At 53.4% G+C, this 19199-nt stretch overlaps 1 protein-coding gene across 1 annotated transcript in view; it reads right to left on the bottom strand.

The window, feature by feature from the left end:
- Nucleotides 1-19199, bottom strand: part of PAPPA2 (pappalysin 2) — a 132632-nt gene that overhangs the window by 87494 nt on the left and 25939 nt on the right. The window contains exon 3 of the mRNA XM_064148125.1: nucleotides 8395-8540. Within this exon, the coding sequence (XP_064004195.1) occupies nucleotides 8395-8540 (146 nt within the window). The remainder of the gene's footprint in view (nucleotides 1-8394; nucleotides 8541-19199) is intronic.

Raw genomic sequence — 19199 nt, 5'->3', positions numbered from 1 at the left:
TGGATGGCAGCACGGTGAATAGTTGGCTCTGGCACAGCTTGCTCCCTCCTTTGTAGGGCCCCGGAGAATTGGCCGTGCCAACTACCTCGCAGCAGAGCCTGTGCTACTGTGACTCCGCTGCTGATTGCTGCCCCTGCCAGCAAAGTTACACTTGGCAGAGGGCCACTGTATGATCCTGGCTGCAGCCACAGCACAGGCTGCTTGAAATCTGCTCCTGGATCAGCTCTGTGTGCTCCCAGGACTACCTCACATCCTCAGGCAGAGGGCATTCCTTCCAAGGCAGGGCTTTCTTCAGCTCACTCTGCTCCTGGCAGGGCACCACAGGTCTGTGACTTCTCTGGTAGAGCCACGATGTGTGAACAATGGGTTTGGAGCAGGGGAAGAGGCCTTCAGAGATGCCCCTGAGCAACTCCCTTAAGCCCAAGGAGGTCACAAGAGGCTGCAGTCTTCTTGTGGAACATCTCTGTGTGTGGTTCGTGAAAGGGCTGAAAGATGCCACTGACCTGTCAAGTGTGGCACCGTTGCTCAGCTAAGAAGTCATTCTTCTTCTTCCTCCCCACAGTCTGTGGGTCTTATTCCCAGGGCAGCTTGGCTTGAGGCAAAGGGTGGGTCACAAAATAGCTGCATTCCCTTTAACCCCTTTACCTCCACCAGAGCGTGGAGGACTCTGCACCCCACCAGTCAGCTCTTGACCCTTTAGTTACACAGGGCAGGTCACAAGAAGGTGCAGAGGCTGACCAAAAATAAACCCCTTTGGGCACCTTCACGTTGTGTCCTCTCAATCCTTAGGGCTTCTGCAAGCCAGCCTGCTCCCAGTGAACAGGGTGGTAAAGGCTGCAGATAGCAGAGGGCATCTCATGGATGGAGACCCCAGGGGGCACATAAAGAAAAGCTGCTTCTCGTTTGAATCAAAGCAGGGCATGAGAGAGCAGAAAGAAAAGGCAGCTCTGCAGCCAAACCCCAGGCTGGAGGAGGCAGGGGGCTGCCTGCACAAAGGTCTGGGAGGAGGAGGAATGTGCACACAGAAAGAAGAGCCCTGGTGAAGAAAGGAGGGGGCTGTGAAAGCCCCGAGTGTGTCCCACGGCGCTAACCACCGGCACCAGGGCTGAGCAGCAGGGGCACGGCAGGCACTGCCACCCAGCAGCCTTCCTTCCAGCACAAACCCACTGCTCTCCCCACCACGGGGAACACATGGCAGCCCGGGCCAGGCAGGGACAGAACTGAGAGAGGGGAGGGATGCCAAAGCTCAGATACCCTGCCTACTGCTCTCCCCACCACGGGGAACACATGGCAGCCCGGGCCAGGCAGGGACAGAACTGAGAGAGGGGAGGGATGCCAAGGCTAAGATACCCTGCCTACTGCTCTCCCCACCACGGGGAACACATGGCAGCCCAGGCCAGGCAGGGACAGAACTGAGAGAGGGGAGGGATACCAAGGCTAAGATACCCTGTCCCTGCCCCTCCTCTCTGCTGGATTCCCCTATCCCACTCCTTCCCCACACTCCACAGGATGATTGCATTTGTTAGTCTCCCCCCCCACACCCCAACTAATTAGATGACAGGATTAGAAACAGCAGGATAACTCTGCCTTCCTTCCAGAACAGCCCCATGCCTCCCTTCCCTGTCCCCAGAGCTCCCCAACGAGCTGGGAGAGCTCCCAGATTTACACCAGGAAGTTGCATTTCCCCTCTGCAGGGTCCTGGTGGCCAAGGCAAAATGTGAGGCTGTTCAAAGCATCCCAGCAAGAGCAGTCCCCCTCTTCTCCCTCCTCTGCAGATCAGGCCTTCTCACCTCTGCCTCCTCCTGCCCTGCAGATGGGCTAAGCTGGGCTCTTAAGGGCACTTTCCCCTTCGTGCCTGCAGTATCTGAAGGGGGACTGCAAAAAAAGCTGGGCAGGGACTTCTGAGTGCCAGGACTGGAGGGAACGGAGCAAAGCTGGAGGTAAGGAGAGTCAGAGTGGAGGTGAGGAGGAAGTTGTTGAGCCTGAGAGTGGTGAGAGGCTGGAATGGGTTGCCCAGGGAGGTGGTTGAGGCCCCATGGCTGGAGGTGTTTCAGGCCAGGCTGGCTGAGGCTGTGGCCAGGCTGCTCTAGGGTAGGGTGTCCCTGGGCATGGCAGGGGGCTTGGAACTGGCTGCTCCTTGTGGTCCTTTCCAACCGTGACTAATTCTATGGTTCATGCCTGACAATTTGCCCAAGGAGATTCCCCCCAAGGTGAGCATTTACACAGCCAAGATACAAAGTTCAGTATCACATCTCTGTGACATCAAGTCCAGAACTCCACAGCAAGTGAACCAGGGCCCTCTCTCTGGGCTTGCTCTGCTAACCACAGCCAGGCAGTTGGAAAGATTCATGCCTGGCCTCATGTCCTTCCTCTCAAGGCCAGATGTACCAGCTAGGGCTGCAGAGCTGGCAACATCTCCAGACTCAAACCACAGCAGCAAGAGGTACCCAATCTATCAGTACAGTTGATGAGTAGAATCATAGAACAGCTTGGGTGGGAAGGGACCTCTAACAGTCATCCAGTCCAACCCTCCCTGCAGTGAGCAGGGACATCTTCAGCTAGGTCAGGTTGCCCAAAGTCATAGAATCAACCAGGTTGGAAGAGACCTCCAAGCTCAGCCAGCCCAACCTAGCACCCAGCCCTAGACAATCAACCAGACCATGGCACTAAGTGCCCCAGCCAGGCTTGGCTTCAACACCTCCAGGCACAGAGACTCCACCACCTCCCTGGGCAGCCCATTCCAATGTCAATCACTCTCTCTGCCAGGAACTTCCTCCTCACATCCAGCCTAGACCTCCCCTGCCACAGCTTCAGACTCTGTCCCCTTCTTCTGCTGCTGCTTGCCTGGCAGCAGAGCCCAACCCCACCTGGCTACAGCCTCCCTGCAGGCAGCTGCAGACAGCAATGAGCTCTGCCCTGAGCCTCCTCTGCTGCAGGCTGCACACCCCCAGCTCCCTCAGCCTCTCCTCACAGGGCTCTGCTCCAGGCCCGTCCCCAGCTTCATTGCCCTTTTCTGGACACCTTCCAGCACCTCAACATCTCTCTGCAATGGAGGAGCCCAGAACTGGACACAGCACTCAAGGGGTGGCCTGAGCAGTGCTGAGCACAGGGGCACAAGAACCTCCCTTGTCCTGCTGCCCACACTGCTCCTGAGACAGCCCAGGATGCCATTGGCTCTGCTGCCCACCTGGGCACTGCTGCCTCAGCTTCAGCTCCTCTCTGCCAGCACCCCCAGCTCCCTCTCTGCCTGGCTGCTCTCAGCCACTCTGGCCCCAGCCTGGAGTGCTGCTTGGGGTTGTTGTGGCCAAAGTGCAGAACCCTGCACTTGGCCTTGTTCAGTCTCATCCCATTGGCCTCTGCCCACCCATCCAGCCTGGCCAGGTCCCTCTGCAGGGCTCTGCTACCCTCCAACAGCTCCACAACTGCTCCTAGCTTGGTGTCATCTGCAAACTGACTGATGCTGGACTCAATCCCCTGGTTCAGATCATCAATAAAGATATTGAACAAGACCAGACCCAGCAGTCCTGTCAAGCCTCCACTTAATACTTCCAGGGAGCACCGATGTGGTCTCCACTTCACCCTCACTCACATATCCCTTGGAATCTCCTGTCCTGGAATATTTCCCTGCCTGTATCCATGGTCAACACCAACACTAAAGGTCGCTGAACACTGGTTCAAGCCTGCCACCAAGGAATCAACTCATTCCTGAGCAAGGGCTGTTGAAGAGACCACAGGTTGAAGCAGGCATGGGATCTTTAAGCAGCAAAGCACAAAGCTGAACCTGTGTGACAGGGCCAGCCTGGCCCAAACACTGAGTCACAGCAACTAATGGAACAAACGCCTGAGGGTTAGTCAGACAGGAAGATGGCCATTGCTTAAGGTACCTTTGATGGAACTGCTGGCCCTCCTTCAGGATCCACTGACCTCAGCCAGATATATGAGCTGGCCTCAGCTTATATAACTGCAGAAAGTATTTATAACACCAAGCATTAACAACTCCCTTGCCTTCCCTCCATGTGTACCCACATACAGCTCACATGTGCCTACACATGAAGCTCAGGCTTCTGCCTTATGACCTGGGCAGGGGGTTTGGAGGCTTTAGCTTTCCACAGTGGAAGAGGGTTTTTTTTTCTCTAGATCAGGAGTTCTTTAACTACAAAGCACCAAGAGCTGAAGATTTAAGTTCTCAGAAAATTCATGCCAGGCTCCAAGCAAGAACTCTGAATTTGAGGGGGACTCACTGTGATGATGGCAGAAAGACTGAGACAGTATGGTTAGAGGGAGCCATGCAAGTGGCATCCTGGGCTGGCTCAGGAGCAGTGTGGGCAGCAGGACAAGGGAGGTTCTTGTGCCCCTGTGCTCAACACTGCTCAGGCCACCCCGTGAGTACTGTGTCCAGTTCTGGGCTCCTCCATTGCAGAGAGATGTTGAGGTGCTGGAAGGTGTTGAGAGAAGGGCAGCAAGGCTGGGGAGGGGCCTGGAGCACAGCCCTGTGAGGAGAGGCTGAGGGAGCTGAGGGTGTGTAGCCTGCAGAAGAGGAGGCTCAGGGCAGAGCTCATTGCTGTCTACAGCTACCTGAAGGGAGGCTGTAGCCAGGTGGGGTTGGGCTCTGCTGCCAGGCAAGCAGCAACAGAACAAGGGGACAGAGTCTCAAGTTGTGGCAGGGGAGGACCAGGCTGGATGTTAGGAGGAAGTTGTTGTCAGAGAGAGTGATTGGCATTGGAATGGGCTGCCCAGGGAGGTGGTGGAGTGGCTGTGCCTGGAGGTGTTGAAGCCAAGCCTGGCTGAGGCACTTAGTGCCATGGTCTGGTTGATTGGCCAGGGCTGGGTGCTAGGTTAGCCTGGATCAGCTTGGAGCTCTCTTCCAACCTACTTGATTCTACGGTTCTATAAAACAGACCTGAGATTTTCCACCTCTGCTGCTAGCTGGCAGAAAGTTGTCTCCATGTAGGAGCTCCACAGCAGCTGAAAATCTTCCTACAGAAGCCTCATTTTAGCTCAGAGGAGGTTGAAGTGAGGTCAGGATCAGCCTCTGCTCACATACAACAGGTGTCAGGACAAAAGCAAACGGCCTCAAGTTGTGCCAGGGGAGGTTCAGTTTGGATATTAGGAGACCAACAGCTCTGTAAGTCACCAGCACAGGAATGGTCACTGGATTTCTGGTAGCCCAAAAGCAGCAGAGATGAAAAACCTTCAACTGAAGATTTCCAGAAGGTGAAAATTCCAGCAGGAAGATGAGGAAGACTCCCTTGAAGAGACACTCAAAGGCCATGGTTCCCAAAGAGCTCAGAGCCCAAATGGCAAGTTAAACAAAACCATCTAGGGAAGAAGTGATGGAGAACAGTAAGTTCAGCAAGCACTGGATTGAGAGGAAGTGTTAAAACAGGAGAAGGGAAGGCAGTTTGAGAGTAAGAGTCTCATGATGCTTCTCTTAGTAAATGCCCTGTTCAGAGAGACAGATCAAAACCTGACCAAGAGCCATGAAGTAGTTTGGCAGCTTGGAAAAGTCAGACTCAAGGAGCCAGTTTGGTTCAGGAGGAGAACCAAAGCATGAGAGGGTCTACAGGGAAAATCAGCATGGCAGGCAGCAGCAGGAGTGGAGCAGGACTTGTGTGGTGGCCTCCATGGTTTTATACCTCTATAAACATGGGTGAGGTCACCCCTCAGTCTCCTCCTCTCCATGCCTCAGCTCCCTCAGCCTTTCCTTAGAAGGGATGAAGGGAGTGGAACATCTCATCTTTGTGGCACTGAGCTGGGCTCTTTCAAGCAGTTTCCTGAGGTCCTTCTTGAACTGCAGGGGCCAGAACTGGACATAATATTCCAGACGTGGCCTCACCAAGGCAGATTAGAGGGGAAAGAGAGAGAGAGATTTACCATTGGAATGGGCTGCCCAGGGAGGTGGTGGAGTTGCCATCCCTGGAGGTGTTGAAGCCAAGCCTGGCTGAGGCACTTAGTGCCATGGTCTGGTTGCTTGGCCAAGGCTGGGTGCTAGGTTGGGTTGGCTGAGTTTGGAGGTCTCTTCCAACCTGGTTGATTCTATGATTCTCTGAGCAGTCCTTCCTACAATGTGTGACTCCTCACCCCTGTCCCCAGATGATGCTCAGCCTTGCCTCCCTTTCATAGAATCAACCAGGTTGGAAGAGACCTCCAAGATCATCCAGTCCAACCTAGCACCCAGCCCTATCCAGTCAACTAGACCATGGCACTAAGTGCCTCAGCCAGGCTTTTCTTGAACACCCCCAGGGACGGTGCCTCCTGCCTCAAAACCACAGAACTGGTTTGGCTGGAAAAAAACCCTCTAAGATCATAGAGTTCAACTGTTAACCTAAGCCTGCCATGGCCACTAGACCATTGACTGCATCAAGTTGATTGGCCAGGTCTGGGTGCTAGGTTGGACTGGATAGTCTTGGAGGTCTCTTCCAACTTGGTTGATTCCATGATTCTCTCTCTTGACCCACTAACCATAGCCCTTCTAATACACCCCAGGATACCATTGGCCTTCTTGGCCACAAGGGCACACTTCTAAGTTTCTTCTGTGCTGGACAATAATACACATTGTGCATGGTAGAAAACACTCAATGATGTGGTGGAGCTTCCTGTTTCCAGAGAGCAGAGTCCACCACCCACCCTCCCCTGCTCATTAAATCTAAACCTAAGGACAGTCTGGAGAAGAGAAGACTGAGAGGGGGTTTGATAAATGTTTATAAGTATCTAAAGGCTGGCCAGAAGAGGGGGGACAGGCTCTGCTCACTGCTCCCTGGGATAGGACAAGGAGCAATGGGTGTAAGCTGCAGCACAGGAGGTTCCAGCTCAACACAAGGGGGAACTTCTTTCCTGTAAGGGTCCCAGAGCCCTGGCACAGGCTGCCCAGAGAGGTTGTGCAGTCTCCTTCTCTGGAGCCTTCCAAGGCCTGTCTGGATGTGTTCCTGTGTGATCTGTGTTAGATAGCCTTGTCCTGCTGTGGCAGGGAGGTTGGACTGGATGATCTCCTTGGGTGCCTTCCAGCCCCTAACACCCTGTAAGCCTGCAACAGCCTTGAACCAAAGTCATTTTGGTCTGTGCCAGAGCCTCAGAGAAGTTCAGCTCCGGCTTCCTACTTCACAGGTCTGCCACCAGAGCCAAGACAAGACCTCTGCTGCCTCTGCACCTCCATGTAAAACCCTGACCCAATATTTCCAGATGGTGCCACCTCTTGTGTCCCTGGCTAATGCAAATGCAAGCTCCTGATGCAACCAGTCACCCCAATTACCCTTCTGTCCGACTCCTTCAGAGCCACTGGGAGGGGGCTGAAGAGAACACGTGTGGCTTAGCACTTGCTGCAGCAAGATGGTTGTCAAGCTGGGCCTTGGAAGTGATTTTTGGAAGCTGAAGGAATACATTTCATGGAGATTTGCCTCCCTCAACAACCAGCTGTGGCAAGACACTATTGAAATAACAGGCCTGAAACTCATTGAGGGAGGGAAGTTGGCAGAGAAGGACTTTAAAACAGGTCTTCAGCAGCAGCCTAAAGCTTTCAAGGTCGGAGCATCCCACACTTGTAAAAGCAGAAGGTCCAGCTCTGCCATGCAGGTGTCAGGAGTAATTATTTCCACTTACTTATTGAGAAACACTTTAGATGTTTTGACTGCAAAGTGGAAAGGGCTTTGCCAGACAACTTGGGCGTTGAAGAGGTGCAGGCAGAAGCAGGAAGCGAGAGGCACCAGAAACAGAAGACACAACCCCTTTATCTTCTAGTGAAACAGCTGCCACTTGGACTTCTTTTGCAGCCTGCCAGGGCTGATGGGCTTAAAGGTCTGCTTGGAATTTGCTGAAGCCAAGGAGAACCTTGCCCCTGGCAGGCAGTGAGCCAAGCTATAAAAGCATGGTTTCATCTGATAGTCATCCTCACATCTGCAGCTGGATTTGGAAGTGGCCAGTGCTCCCTGCCTGGTCAGCTCTGGAGTTAACTCAGCTCTGAAATCACCAACACCCCTGGTTTATCTGTTTGTTACTAATCTGCAAAGGGAAGTTCACCATTCCCAGAAGACAGAACCTAGAAGGACCCAGAGAAGCCAAGTGTTAAGTCTAAACCCCACTCAGGAGCATGCACTTGTGGTGAACCTGCAGGTCTCTCCAAGCTCTCTGTCCCACTGCCTTCACCACTAAAAGTTACTCTTAACAACCTGCAAGTGCCTCCTCAGGATGTAACTCCACCACCTTACCCACACAGACAGGGGGAACAGGCAGCTCCACTCCTTACCGCAGCTGCTGCTGGCACAGCAAAGCCTCTGATCATGACCTCCCTATTAAACACCCTCACTGCTGACCCCAATCACGTCTGTCTCCTTTTGTCAAGTCAACCAAGAGAGGAAAAGCAACAACCCTGAGGCCCCAGGCCTGAGTTCACTCACTCACCCAGGTGACTGAGGGCCTCTTTATCCCACGGCCAAGTGGCAGCGCCAGCCAACTCTTCCCTCACCGAGCTGGCAAAGTAAACGTTGAGGAAGTGAGTGCTGTTCAGCTGCAGTGCCTCCTTCAGCTCCTTCACGCTCATGTACGCCCTGCAAGGACAAGGGAAGGGAGAGAGTTAGCAGAGACTCCACCAGAGCAAGGAGGAAAAGCAGGAGCCACCTGCATCTGAGGGATGAGGGCTCCTCCCAGTGCAGCGGATCTGCAGGTCCTATTCCTCGAGCCTTCAAAACCAAGAGTGCTTCTGAGTGATGAGGCATGCCAAAACTGATCCAGTTCAAGGGCAGGGTTCTGCACTTTGGCCACAACAACCCCAAGCAGCACTACAGGCTGGAGCCAGAGTGGCTGAGAGCAACCACGGACTACTTGGAGGTAGTGGTAGATAATAGCTGAAGCTGAGGCAGCAGTGCCCAGGTAGGCAGCAGAGCCAATGGCATCCTGGGCTGGCTCAGGAGCAGTGTGGGCAGCAGGACAAGGGAGGTTCTTCTGCCCCTGTGCTCAGCACTGCTCAGGCCACACCTGGAGTGCTGTGTCCAGTTCTGGGCTCCTCCATTGCAGAGAGATGTTGAGGTGCTGGAAGGTGTCCAGAGAAGGGCAGCAAGGCTGGGGAGGGGCCTGGAGCAGAGGCCTGTGAGGAGAGGCTGAGGGAGCTGGGGGTGTGCAGCCTGCAGAAGAGGAGGCTCAGGGCAGAGCTCATTGCTGTCTGCAGCTGCCTGAAGGGAGGCTGTAGCCAGGTGGGGTTGGGCTCTGCTGCCAGGCAAGCAGCAACAGAAGAAGGGGACAGAGTCTCAAGCTGTGCCAGGGGAGGTCTAGGCTGGATGTTAGGAGGAAGTTGTTGGCAGAGAGAGTGATTGGCATTGGAATGGGCTGCCCAGGGAGGTGGTGGAGTCTCTGTCCCTGGAGATGTTGAAGCCAAGCCTGGCTGAGGCACTTAGTGCCATGGTCTGGTTGCTTGGCCAGGGCTGGGTGCTAGGTTGGGCTGGCTGAGCTTATAGAATCACAGAATCATAGAATCAACCAGGTTGGAAGAGACCTCCAAGATCATCCAGTCCAACCTATCCCCCAGCCCTAGACAGTCTCTTATATGCTGTTTGATTCTATAAGTTCCAACAGGGTGCCCCAGGGGTGCTACTAATTCTGCTCTATTAGGTCCAAGTCCTGCTAGGAGTTTGGGTGGGAGGCAGCCATGCACATCTGAAGTTCTGCTAAGAGCAGCAGCTTTGGTGAGAGGTTCTACTCCCAGACATGGTTTCCTGATAACTGGGGATAGAAGAGACCCCAAAGAACAGGATAAAAGGAGACAAAACAGGAGGAGAAACAATGAGAAGAAAGGAAGTGCAGAAATCAGCCTTGCTAGGAAAAGAGAAGTGAGTTGGCATCAGAAAAGCAGATTTTGGGGGAGGAACAGGATAAGGAACTATTTTTTCCTCAAGATGTGAGGAGAGACAAAACAATCCAGAACTGCAGCTGGTTCCAACAAGGCTTTTCAGATGTCATCTCTGATGCATGGCAAGACAGGAAGGGACATCACACCTTATTTCGGGGAGGAGAGAGGTTTTGCCAGCTGGGGCCAAGAAGTCTTCTCCAGTCCATCCTTTTCTCTAGGACAATCAGGATGCCAGAGATGGCAGCTCATAATAAGAACACGAGGCCCCTGAACAGGCACACCAACAAACATGCTCACTGTGTACTGTATAAGGAAGAGCATGAGCAAAAGGTATCCCAGATCTCAAAAGGCATCCAACAAATCTCTCCTCCATCTCTCTTCACAAGAGACCACAGAGGAGAGAGCTGCCTGAGTCCCCCTGTCACTGAGACAACAGCAGGGCCTGCTTCAAATGAATGTGTCTCTCTGCACAGGACATGAATCCCCTCTGAGAGGAGATCTGGAGTGTCTAAAGGGCACAGAAAGAGAATGTGTTGGAAGAGGTGGGTATGCAACAGACATTGCAGCAGAGGAGTAGCACCAGCAGGTACCGTCAGGAAGTGACAGGACCAGGGGGGATGGAGCGAAGCTGGAGATGGGTAGGTTCAGGCTGGATGTGAGGAGGAAGTCGTTGAGCATGAGAGTGGTGAGAGGCTGGAATGGGTTGCCCAGGGAGGTAGTTGAGGCCCCATGGCTGGGGGTGTTTAAGGCCAGGCTGGATGGGGCTCTGGCCAGGCTGCTCTAGGGTAGGGTGTCCCTGCTGACAGCAGGGGGATTGGAACTGGCTGATCCTTGTGGTCCCTTCCAACCCTGACTGATTCTATGATTCTGTGACATCTAGATGTCCCCAAGATGATCCTCACCATGTGGCACTGATCTCTGCACTTGAAGAAAGAACAGCAGTCAGGAAATTGGATTGGAAAGTTGATTGGCCAGGGCTGGGTACTAGGTTGGACTGGATGAGCTTGGAGGTCTCTTCCAACCTAGTTGATTCGATGATTAAGGTATCACTCTGCATTCCATTTGCTGGTACATCAACACTCCCAGCACTGATCTTTAGGGGGTTCATGTCCTCAGCTCTGCAAACTGATCAGGATCTAACTTAGTAACAACAATAGTAATTGCACTAATATCAGTGGGATTGGAGGGGCTTGGGATGTGCTGCAAGGATCAGATACTCTTTTAAATCAAGTAACTACCAGTGCCATTAACCTCATGGGCTGGAGACAGAGTTAGGACAGGTAGCCCTAGAAGACATTGTCTTTAAGTCTCTAAGACTTATCTCCAAGTCTTCCAAACCTAAGGATCTTGACCTTCCCTTTGTGAAGCCATTCATTTAAGAGATCCTAAGCAGGGGGAAAAAAAACTCATGGAAAGGCTTCAAATACACCACTGTGGAATGATGATGGAAATGCACCACGGTGGAAATATGTCATAAGGATGACTAAACCTGCAGCAGAAGGCCAACAGCAACATTAAGGTGGTGGAAAGCATTTCACTTATTCCCATGCTTCCAGGAGCAATTGGCATCTTGGAGCTGCAGAGAGAGATTGGGATGGGAATGTAATAGTTTCTTCACAGTGGACCAGCCATGAAGGCACAGAAGAGAGATTGCAGCAAGTGGCTCCTGTTACAGAGGTGTCCATGAGTGCATACCTCACCATGTTGAGCTATGGAAGGAAGGAAGGACAAAAAAAGCTGAGCATGGGGGAAAAAAGGCATGTTCTGAGATGTGAAGTGAGAAGGAAAACCCATGAGAGATGTGCAAGTGCACTGTTTGAGATGGCAAGGTCCCCAGTCAAGTCATTACACCAACAGGCTTGTTTAGAAAGAGAGAGGTTGCTACAGCAAAGGGAAGAGCAGGAGAAAAAAGTGGAGGGGAAAAAAAATGAGAGGAAAAGGATTCCAGAGGTAGACTAAAGCAGGGTGGAACAGAGGTCACTAAAACCAAGGGAAGCTACTACCCTGGATCTGCAATAGCAGAGCATTTCAGCTACTGCTGGCTTGGGAGGTGTCAGGCAATCAGGATCTGCTGATTGGCTCTCCCCTACCAGTCAGCCCCAAGAGGCCACCCTGGGCTGGAGAAGTCTCTCTTACCTTCCCCATGGCAAAGCAGCTTCAACACTTCAAATGCATAGAATCAACCAGATTGGAAGAGACCTCCAAAAGAGACCTTCAAGCTCATCCATTAGACCATGGCACTAAGTGCCTCAGCCAGGCTTGGCTTCAACACCTCCAGGCATGGAGACTCCACCACCTCCCTGGGCAGCCCATTCCAATGCCAATCACTCTCTCTGTCAGGAACTTCCTCCTAACAGCCAGCCTAGACCTGCCCTGGCACAACTTCAGACTCTGTCCCCTTCTTCTGTTGCTGCTTGCCTGGCAGCAGAGCCCAACCTCACCTGGCTACAGCCTCCCTTCAGGTAGTTGTAGGCAGCAATGAGCTCTGCCCTGAGCCTCCTCTGCTGCAGGCTGCACACCCCCAGCTCCCTCAGCCTCTCCTCACAGGGCTCTGCTCCAGGCCCCTCCCCAGCCTTGCTGCCCTTCTCCAAACACCTTCCAGCACCTCAACATCTCTCTGGAATGAAGGAGCCCAGAGCTGGACACAGCACTCCAGGGGTGGCCTGAGCAGTGCTGAGCAATGGGGCAGAAGAACCTCCCTTGTCCTGCTGCCCACACTGCTCCTGAGCCAGCCCAGGATGCCATTGACTCTCTTGGCTACCTGGGCACTGCTGCCTCATCTTCAGCTACGCTCTAGCAGCCAGACAGACTTTGGGGTGCTGCTCTCAGCCACTCTGTCCCCAGCCTGTAGTGCTGCTTGGGGTTGTTGTGGCCGAAGTGCAGAACCCTGCACTTGGCCTTGTTCAATCTCATCCCCTTGGCCTCTGCCCACCCATCCAGCCTGTCAGGGTCCCTCTACAATTGCTTTAAGTTGCCTCTCAAATTGCTTTGGAGAATCTTGGCTGGACTCTACAGCAGCGTTTCACGGCGAGAGGAGATGACCAACTTGTCTTCACCCAGGCCCTGAGATCTCCCACCACAAAGCAGCATTCCCAGAACACTTTCCCCAGCCACATCAACTCGAGGAGAGAGGAGGAAAAAAACAAACCCAACCCTCTCCCAACCGGAAAGAGCAAATTAGGAGAACATGAGCTCCTCTCTGTGATGTCCTGCCTGAGCATCCCAGACACGCGCCAGCCTGACGCCATCCCTCCAGCCCAACCAAGACCAGAGCAGGGATAGATAGGCAGAAGAATAAACAAACCTGAGGGACATATTTGTGGCATGAGGAGGAAGGAAGAGAAGCAAAAAAATATTCATAGAAATAAAGGAAGGGGAGGGGGAGGAGGGAGGGAGGGAAGAAGGGAGGGGGAGACAAAGTCTCCTTCATGCACCGCAGCGGCTCGGGGGACCCAAACTTAAAAATAACTGTTGATTCCTGACCTATGATATCTTGGAAAAGTATCCCCAAAGCCTTGCAGGCTGTCCAAATTCCAAGAGCTGACATCAGGTCTCTTCAGAGGGATATTCCTCCTAGCCACCCCTCTTCTGGAGACATGCTGTTTGTTTTCTCGGCTGTCGCCTGCCATTCCCCTGACACCAGCAACATTTTTGGGACTTATTTTTATATATATATATATATATAAATAAATATTTTTTGGCCAATCCTGAATTATAACTTAATTAGCTCTGCAATTTCCTCCATTGAGAGATTTGGATAGTTCAAGGCCACCTCAGGGGCAAGGAGGAATTGTTCCAACGCTGAGAGATGCTCAGATGGATGGATGGATGGATGGATGGATGGAGGAGACTTAGATTTCACCCACTATGGCATGGAAAACACAAATATCCTCCCTGCTGATGTCCCCAAAGACATGACCAAGACCAAAACAAGTCTGGAATGGGCAACTCCAACTTCCCTCAATCCACATTTCCCACTGGCATCCTTAGCTTAGACAAGGAGCATCTAACTGGCGTCTTGGCTGGTTGCTCACTGCCAAGGTCATGCTCTCCTCCTTCTGTGACATTCCCAGGGGCAAGGCAGAAGCAGCCTTTGGTCTCAACAAACAGCCTAAATGACAGCCCTCTCCTTGGCTCCCTCAAAGAGCTTTTCAACCCCTACAAGACCAGAATATTCCAAATCTGATATGACAGTTATAGGAAGGTGAGCACTGGCAGCCAACATAGAATCACAGAATCAACCAGGCTGGAAGGACCTCCAAGATCATCCAAGCCCACCTAGCACCCAGCCCTATCCAGTCAAACAGACCATGGCATCAAGTGCCTCAGCCAGGCTTGGCTTCAACAGCTCCAGGCCCAGCAACTCCACCACCTCCCTGGGCAGCCCATTCCAATGCCAATCACTCTCTCTGCCAGGAACTTCCTCCTAACATCCAGCCTAGACCTCCCCTGCCACAACTTGAGACTCTGTCCCCTTCTTCTGTTGCTGCTTGCCTGGCAGCAGAGCCCAACTCCACCTGGCTACAGCCTCCCTTCAGGGAGCTGCAGACAGCAATGAGCTCTGCCCTGAGCCTCCTCTGCTGCAGGCTGCACACCCCCAGCTCCCTCAGCCTCTCCTCACAGGGCTCTGCTCCAGGACCCTCCCCAGCCTTGCTGCCCTTCTCTGGACACCTTCCAGCACCTCAACATCTCTCTTGAATTGAGGAGCCCAGAACTGGACACAGCACTCAAGGAGTGGCCTGAGCAGTGCTGAGCACAGGGGCACAAGAACCTCCCTTGTCCTGCTGCCCACACTGCTCCTGAGCCAGCCCAGGATGCCATTGGCTCTGCTGCCCACCTGGGCACTGCTGCCTCAGCTTCAGCTCCTCTCTCCCAGCACCCCCAGCTCCCTCTCTGCCTGGCTGCTCTCAGCCACTCTGGCCCCAGCCTGGAGTGCTGCTTGGGGTTGTTGTGGCCAAAGTGCAGAACCTGCCCTTGGCCTTGTTCAGTCTCATCCCATTGGCCTCTGCCCATCCATGCAGCCTGGCCAGGTCCCTCTGCAGGGCTCTCCTACCCTCCCACAGCTCCACAACTGCTCCTAGCTTGGTGTCATCTGTAAACTGACTGATGCTGGACTCAATCCCCTGGTCCAGATCATCAGTAAAGATATTGAACAGGACTGTGCCCAGCACTGATCCCTGGGGCACACCACTGGTGCCTGCTGCCAGCTGGATGTGGAACCATTCACCACCCCTCTCTGGGCCCAGCCCTCCAGTCACTTCTTGACCCATATCAGGGTGAATCTGTCCAAGCCACCAGCTGCCAGCTGTGCCAGGAGCTTGTTGTGGCAGACAGTGTCAAAGGCTTTGCTGCACTCCAGGCAGACTCCATCCACAGCCTGCCTTACTCTCACCAGGCAGGAACCTGATCACAAAAGGAGCTCAGGTTGGTCAGGCAGGACCTGTCCTTCCTAAAGCCATGCTGGCTGGGCCTGATCCCTTGGCCATCCTGTAGGTGCTTTGTGATGGCACTCAAGATGACCTGCTCCATGACCTTGCCTGGCACTGAGGTCAGGCTGAGAGGTCTGGAATTTCCCAGTCCCTCCTTCTGGCCCTTCCTGTGGTCATCTGGGAAAAAATAACAACAAAAACCAAATGCACTCTCCCAATGAACTGCCAGTGGGGTTGGGCTCTTCTGCCAGACAGAGTCTCAAGTTGTGGCAGGGGAGGTCTAGGCTGGGTGTTAGGAGGAAGTTGTTGGCAGAGAGAGTGATTGGCATTGGAATGGGCTGCCCAGGGAGGTGCTGGAGTCTCTGTGCCTGGAGGTGTTGAAGCCAAGCCTGGCTGAGGCACTTAGTGCCATGGTCTGGTTGCCTGGCCAGGGCTGGGTGCTAGGTTGGCCTGGCTGAGCTTGGAGCTCTCTTCCTAGCTGGTTGCTTCTATGATTCTATTCCAGGCTTCCCTGGAAAACTCTCACATGCTTTCTCATGCTCCTCCTTGGATTACTTTGTCTCAGTATCTGAGGCAGACAGCATCTTGGCACTTTTAAATATAAGCCACATTCTGGGCTGGGTTGGCCAATAGAAGAGGGCTTGATGCACTCTGCAGAGACAGAGCTGCTGCTGCTTTTCCAGCCAGCAATTCCTGGCAGTAGCCACAGGACCCCTGCTGGTGCACAGGTGACAGAGAAGAGCACCTCTGATGGACAGTGGTGCTGTAACACAAGTCTGATGTGGGTTAGGGTGGGAGAAGAGAAGCAAAAGCAGCGTTTTCTGGGGACTGCTGTGTCATAACAGGGAGTCCTGGAGCCACAACGTGGCCATCAGCACTGAAAGGTAAAAGGTGGCACTCCTGAATGAAAGGCAAGGCCAGCCCAGGCCCCATGCAGCACCACAAAGCAAACCCAATTCTCTAGGTGATGCAAAGGATGCAGTGTGTAATGCCACAGGAATTCCACTGCAATGCAAAAACAGGAGTCTTGTCCCTGTAGACATCTCAGAAGGGATGTGGGAGTGAGGTTGGGTGGAAGTTGTCCAAGTGCCCTTCATGGATAGCTGGAAAATAGTTGAGATGCAGCCAGCTCTAGTTAACCATAGAGCCTAATGAAGTCACAGGGGATTCCTGGCTCAGCTTTCATGTCCCTCACCCTCCACAAGCACATTTCTCTTCCTGCTTTCCTACTCCCGTCCAAGCAACGAGGCTCCCTTTTTACCCAACCCCCTACTTGACAAAGGAGAAATCCCCCAGACTTGCCAGGCACCAGCACCAGCCTGCCACTGACATGCTGGATGTGCTGACAAGATGTTCCCTCCAGGCTGCAAAGGGCTGAGGCAGCACACAACCACCTCCTTCTGAGCCACCAGCCAAAAGCCCGAGGGCCATAACACAACCCAGGCAGACAGGTGCTGAACCAAGTGGCATGAACACTTCCAGAGAGCAGACTCTAATCATCTGTGAAGAAAGATGCTCCTTCCAGGGGGGAGGCAAAGCAAACAACATCTGCTTTAGCCATACCACAGGACTCCTCCTCATGGTGACTGTTTAGCAGAGGTCTCATCTTGCATATGTGAACCTGCTCCTTTGGAGGGTAGCAGAGCCCTGCAGAGGGACCTGGCCAGGCTGGATGGGTGGGCAGAGGCCAATGGGATGAGACTGAACAAGGCCAAGGGCAGGGTTCTGCACTGTGGCCACAACAACCCCAAGCAGTGCTACAGGCTGGGGCCAGAGTGGCTGAGAGCAGGCAGGCAGAGAGGGAGCTGGGGGTGCTGGGAGAGAGGAGCTGAAGCTGAGGCAGCAGTGCCCAGGTGGGCAGCAGAGCCAATGGCATCCTGGGCTGGCTCAGGAGCAGTGTGGGCAGCAGGACAAGGGAGGTTCTTGTGCCCCCGTGCTCAGCACTGCTCAGGCCACACCTTGAGTGCTGTGTCCAGTTCTGGGCTCCTGAATTCAAGATGTTGAGGTGCTGGAAGGTGTCCAGAGAAGGGCAAGGAAGCTGGCAAGGGGCCTGGAGCAGAGCCCTGTGAGGAGAGGCTGAGGGAGCTGGGGGTGTGCAGCCTGCAGCAGAGGAGGCTCAGGGCAGAGCTCATTGCTGTCTGCAGCTGCCTGAAGGGAGGCTGTAGCCAGGTGGGGTTGGGCTCTGCTGCCAGGCAAGCAGCAACAGAAGAAGGGGACAGAGTCTGAAGCTGTGCCAGGGGAGGTCTAGGCTGGATGTTAGGAGGAAGTTGTTGTCAGAGAGAGTGATTGGCATTGGAATGGGCTGCCCAGGGAGGTGGTGGAGTGGCTGTGCCTGGAGGTGTTGAAGCCAAGCCTGGCTGAGGCACTTAGTGCCATGGTCTGGTTGATTGGCCAGGGCTGGGTGCTAGGTTGGCCTGGATGATCCTGGAGCTCTCTTCCAACCTGCTTGATTCTGTGATTCTATGAACAGTCCTTCCTACAATATGTGACTCCTCATCCCTGTCCCCAGATGATGCTCAGCCTTGCCTCCCTTAAAACCAGAGAATTGTTTTGGTTGGGAGAAAGCCTCTGAGACCACTGAGTTAATCTGTCAACCCAAGCCTGCCATGGCCATTACACCACATCCTCAAGTGTCACGTCCACACTTGAACACCTCTTTAGGGATGCTCACTCCACCAACTCTCTGGGTAACCTATTCCAATGCCTTCTGCCTTGCTGCAAAGGCCACCACTGCAGCACTAACAGGACATGGAACCATCCTGGCACTTCACACAAACCAAGACAGGCTGGTTCCTGGCTCTGCCTCCAGAGCAGAGTGATGGTGGTGCCATAAATGCAAGTGCTACACACCCTAAGTTTGCCTGCCCTGAAATTTCTGCTTCTCATGTATCTGGGTGGAGATGTGGTAGTTATAGTCAAAAGCTAAAGTTCTTCTGTGCTTCAGACTACTTGCATCCCTCATAACTATTGTCTAGGAGCTCTGACTCCAGTCCAGCACTGTGCTGGTATGCCACAAACATCACTGCCAGCATCGTGTCAACTTGAAGAGGCAGCAACATCCAAATGGCTCTCATTTGAGCAGGCTTTGGTAGCACAGCCAGATCCAAAACAGATGCAAGAGGTGAAGAGGAGGTTAAGGAACAGCCAGACATTGCCCTGCAACAGCAGAATGCACAACACTGCTGGAATAAACCCATCTGGATCTGTTCCTGTATGACCTGCCCTAGGTGATGCTGCTTTGGCAGGGCAGTTGGACTCGATGGTCTGTGCAGGTCCCTTCCAAACCTCTACCATTCCACCATTCTAGGGAGTCTCTCATCAGCTTCACTGAATGTTGAACACCAGCCAAAGAGCATTTGGAATGAGGGCACTCACATTCTTCTTGGGCTTGCCTAGAAAAGCCCACCTTGGATGCACTGACAGCACCAGTAAAACAGCCCAGGAAGCAGCCACCACTGCCAGCACCACTTCAGGGACAGTTTTAGGCCTGGCTGACTGTTCAGATGTCAAAGAGCAAGACAGGTCAAACCAATCCTATATTAAAGGCCTTCAAGATCAGGGATTTCCCTTATGCATGAGCAATTCCTGTTGGATTCACAGAAAACCTTCAGTCTCCATGTGGGAGGTGGATCCAGTCAGCAGCTGTCACCAGTGGTGTTCCCCAAGGATCAGTGCTGGGCCCAGTCCTATTCAGTATCTTTAGTGATGATCTGGAGCAGGGGATTGAGTCCAGCATCAGTCAGTTTGCAGATGACACCAAGCTAGGAGCAGCTGTGCAGCTGTTGGAGGGTAGCAGAGCCCTGCAGAGGGACCTGGCCAGGCTGGATGGGTGGGCAGAGGCCAATGGGATGAGACTGAACAAGGCCAAGGGCAGGGTTCTGCACTTTGGCCACAACAACCCCAAGCAGCACTGCAGGCTGGGGCCAGAGTGGCTG

Source organism: Pogoniulus pusillus, chromosome 8, assembly GCF_015220805.1.
Source record: "Pogoniulus pusillus isolate bPogPus1 chromosome 8, bPogPus1.pri, whole genome shotgun sequence".
In the NCBI taxonomy this organism is placed as follows: domain Eukaryota; kingdom Metazoa; phylum Chordata; class Aves; order Piciformes; family Lybiidae; genus Pogoniulus; species Pogoniulus pusillus.
The sequence above is the reverse complement of the archived record's forward strand: the minus strand, read 5'-3'. Positions and strand labels throughout refer to the sequence as shown.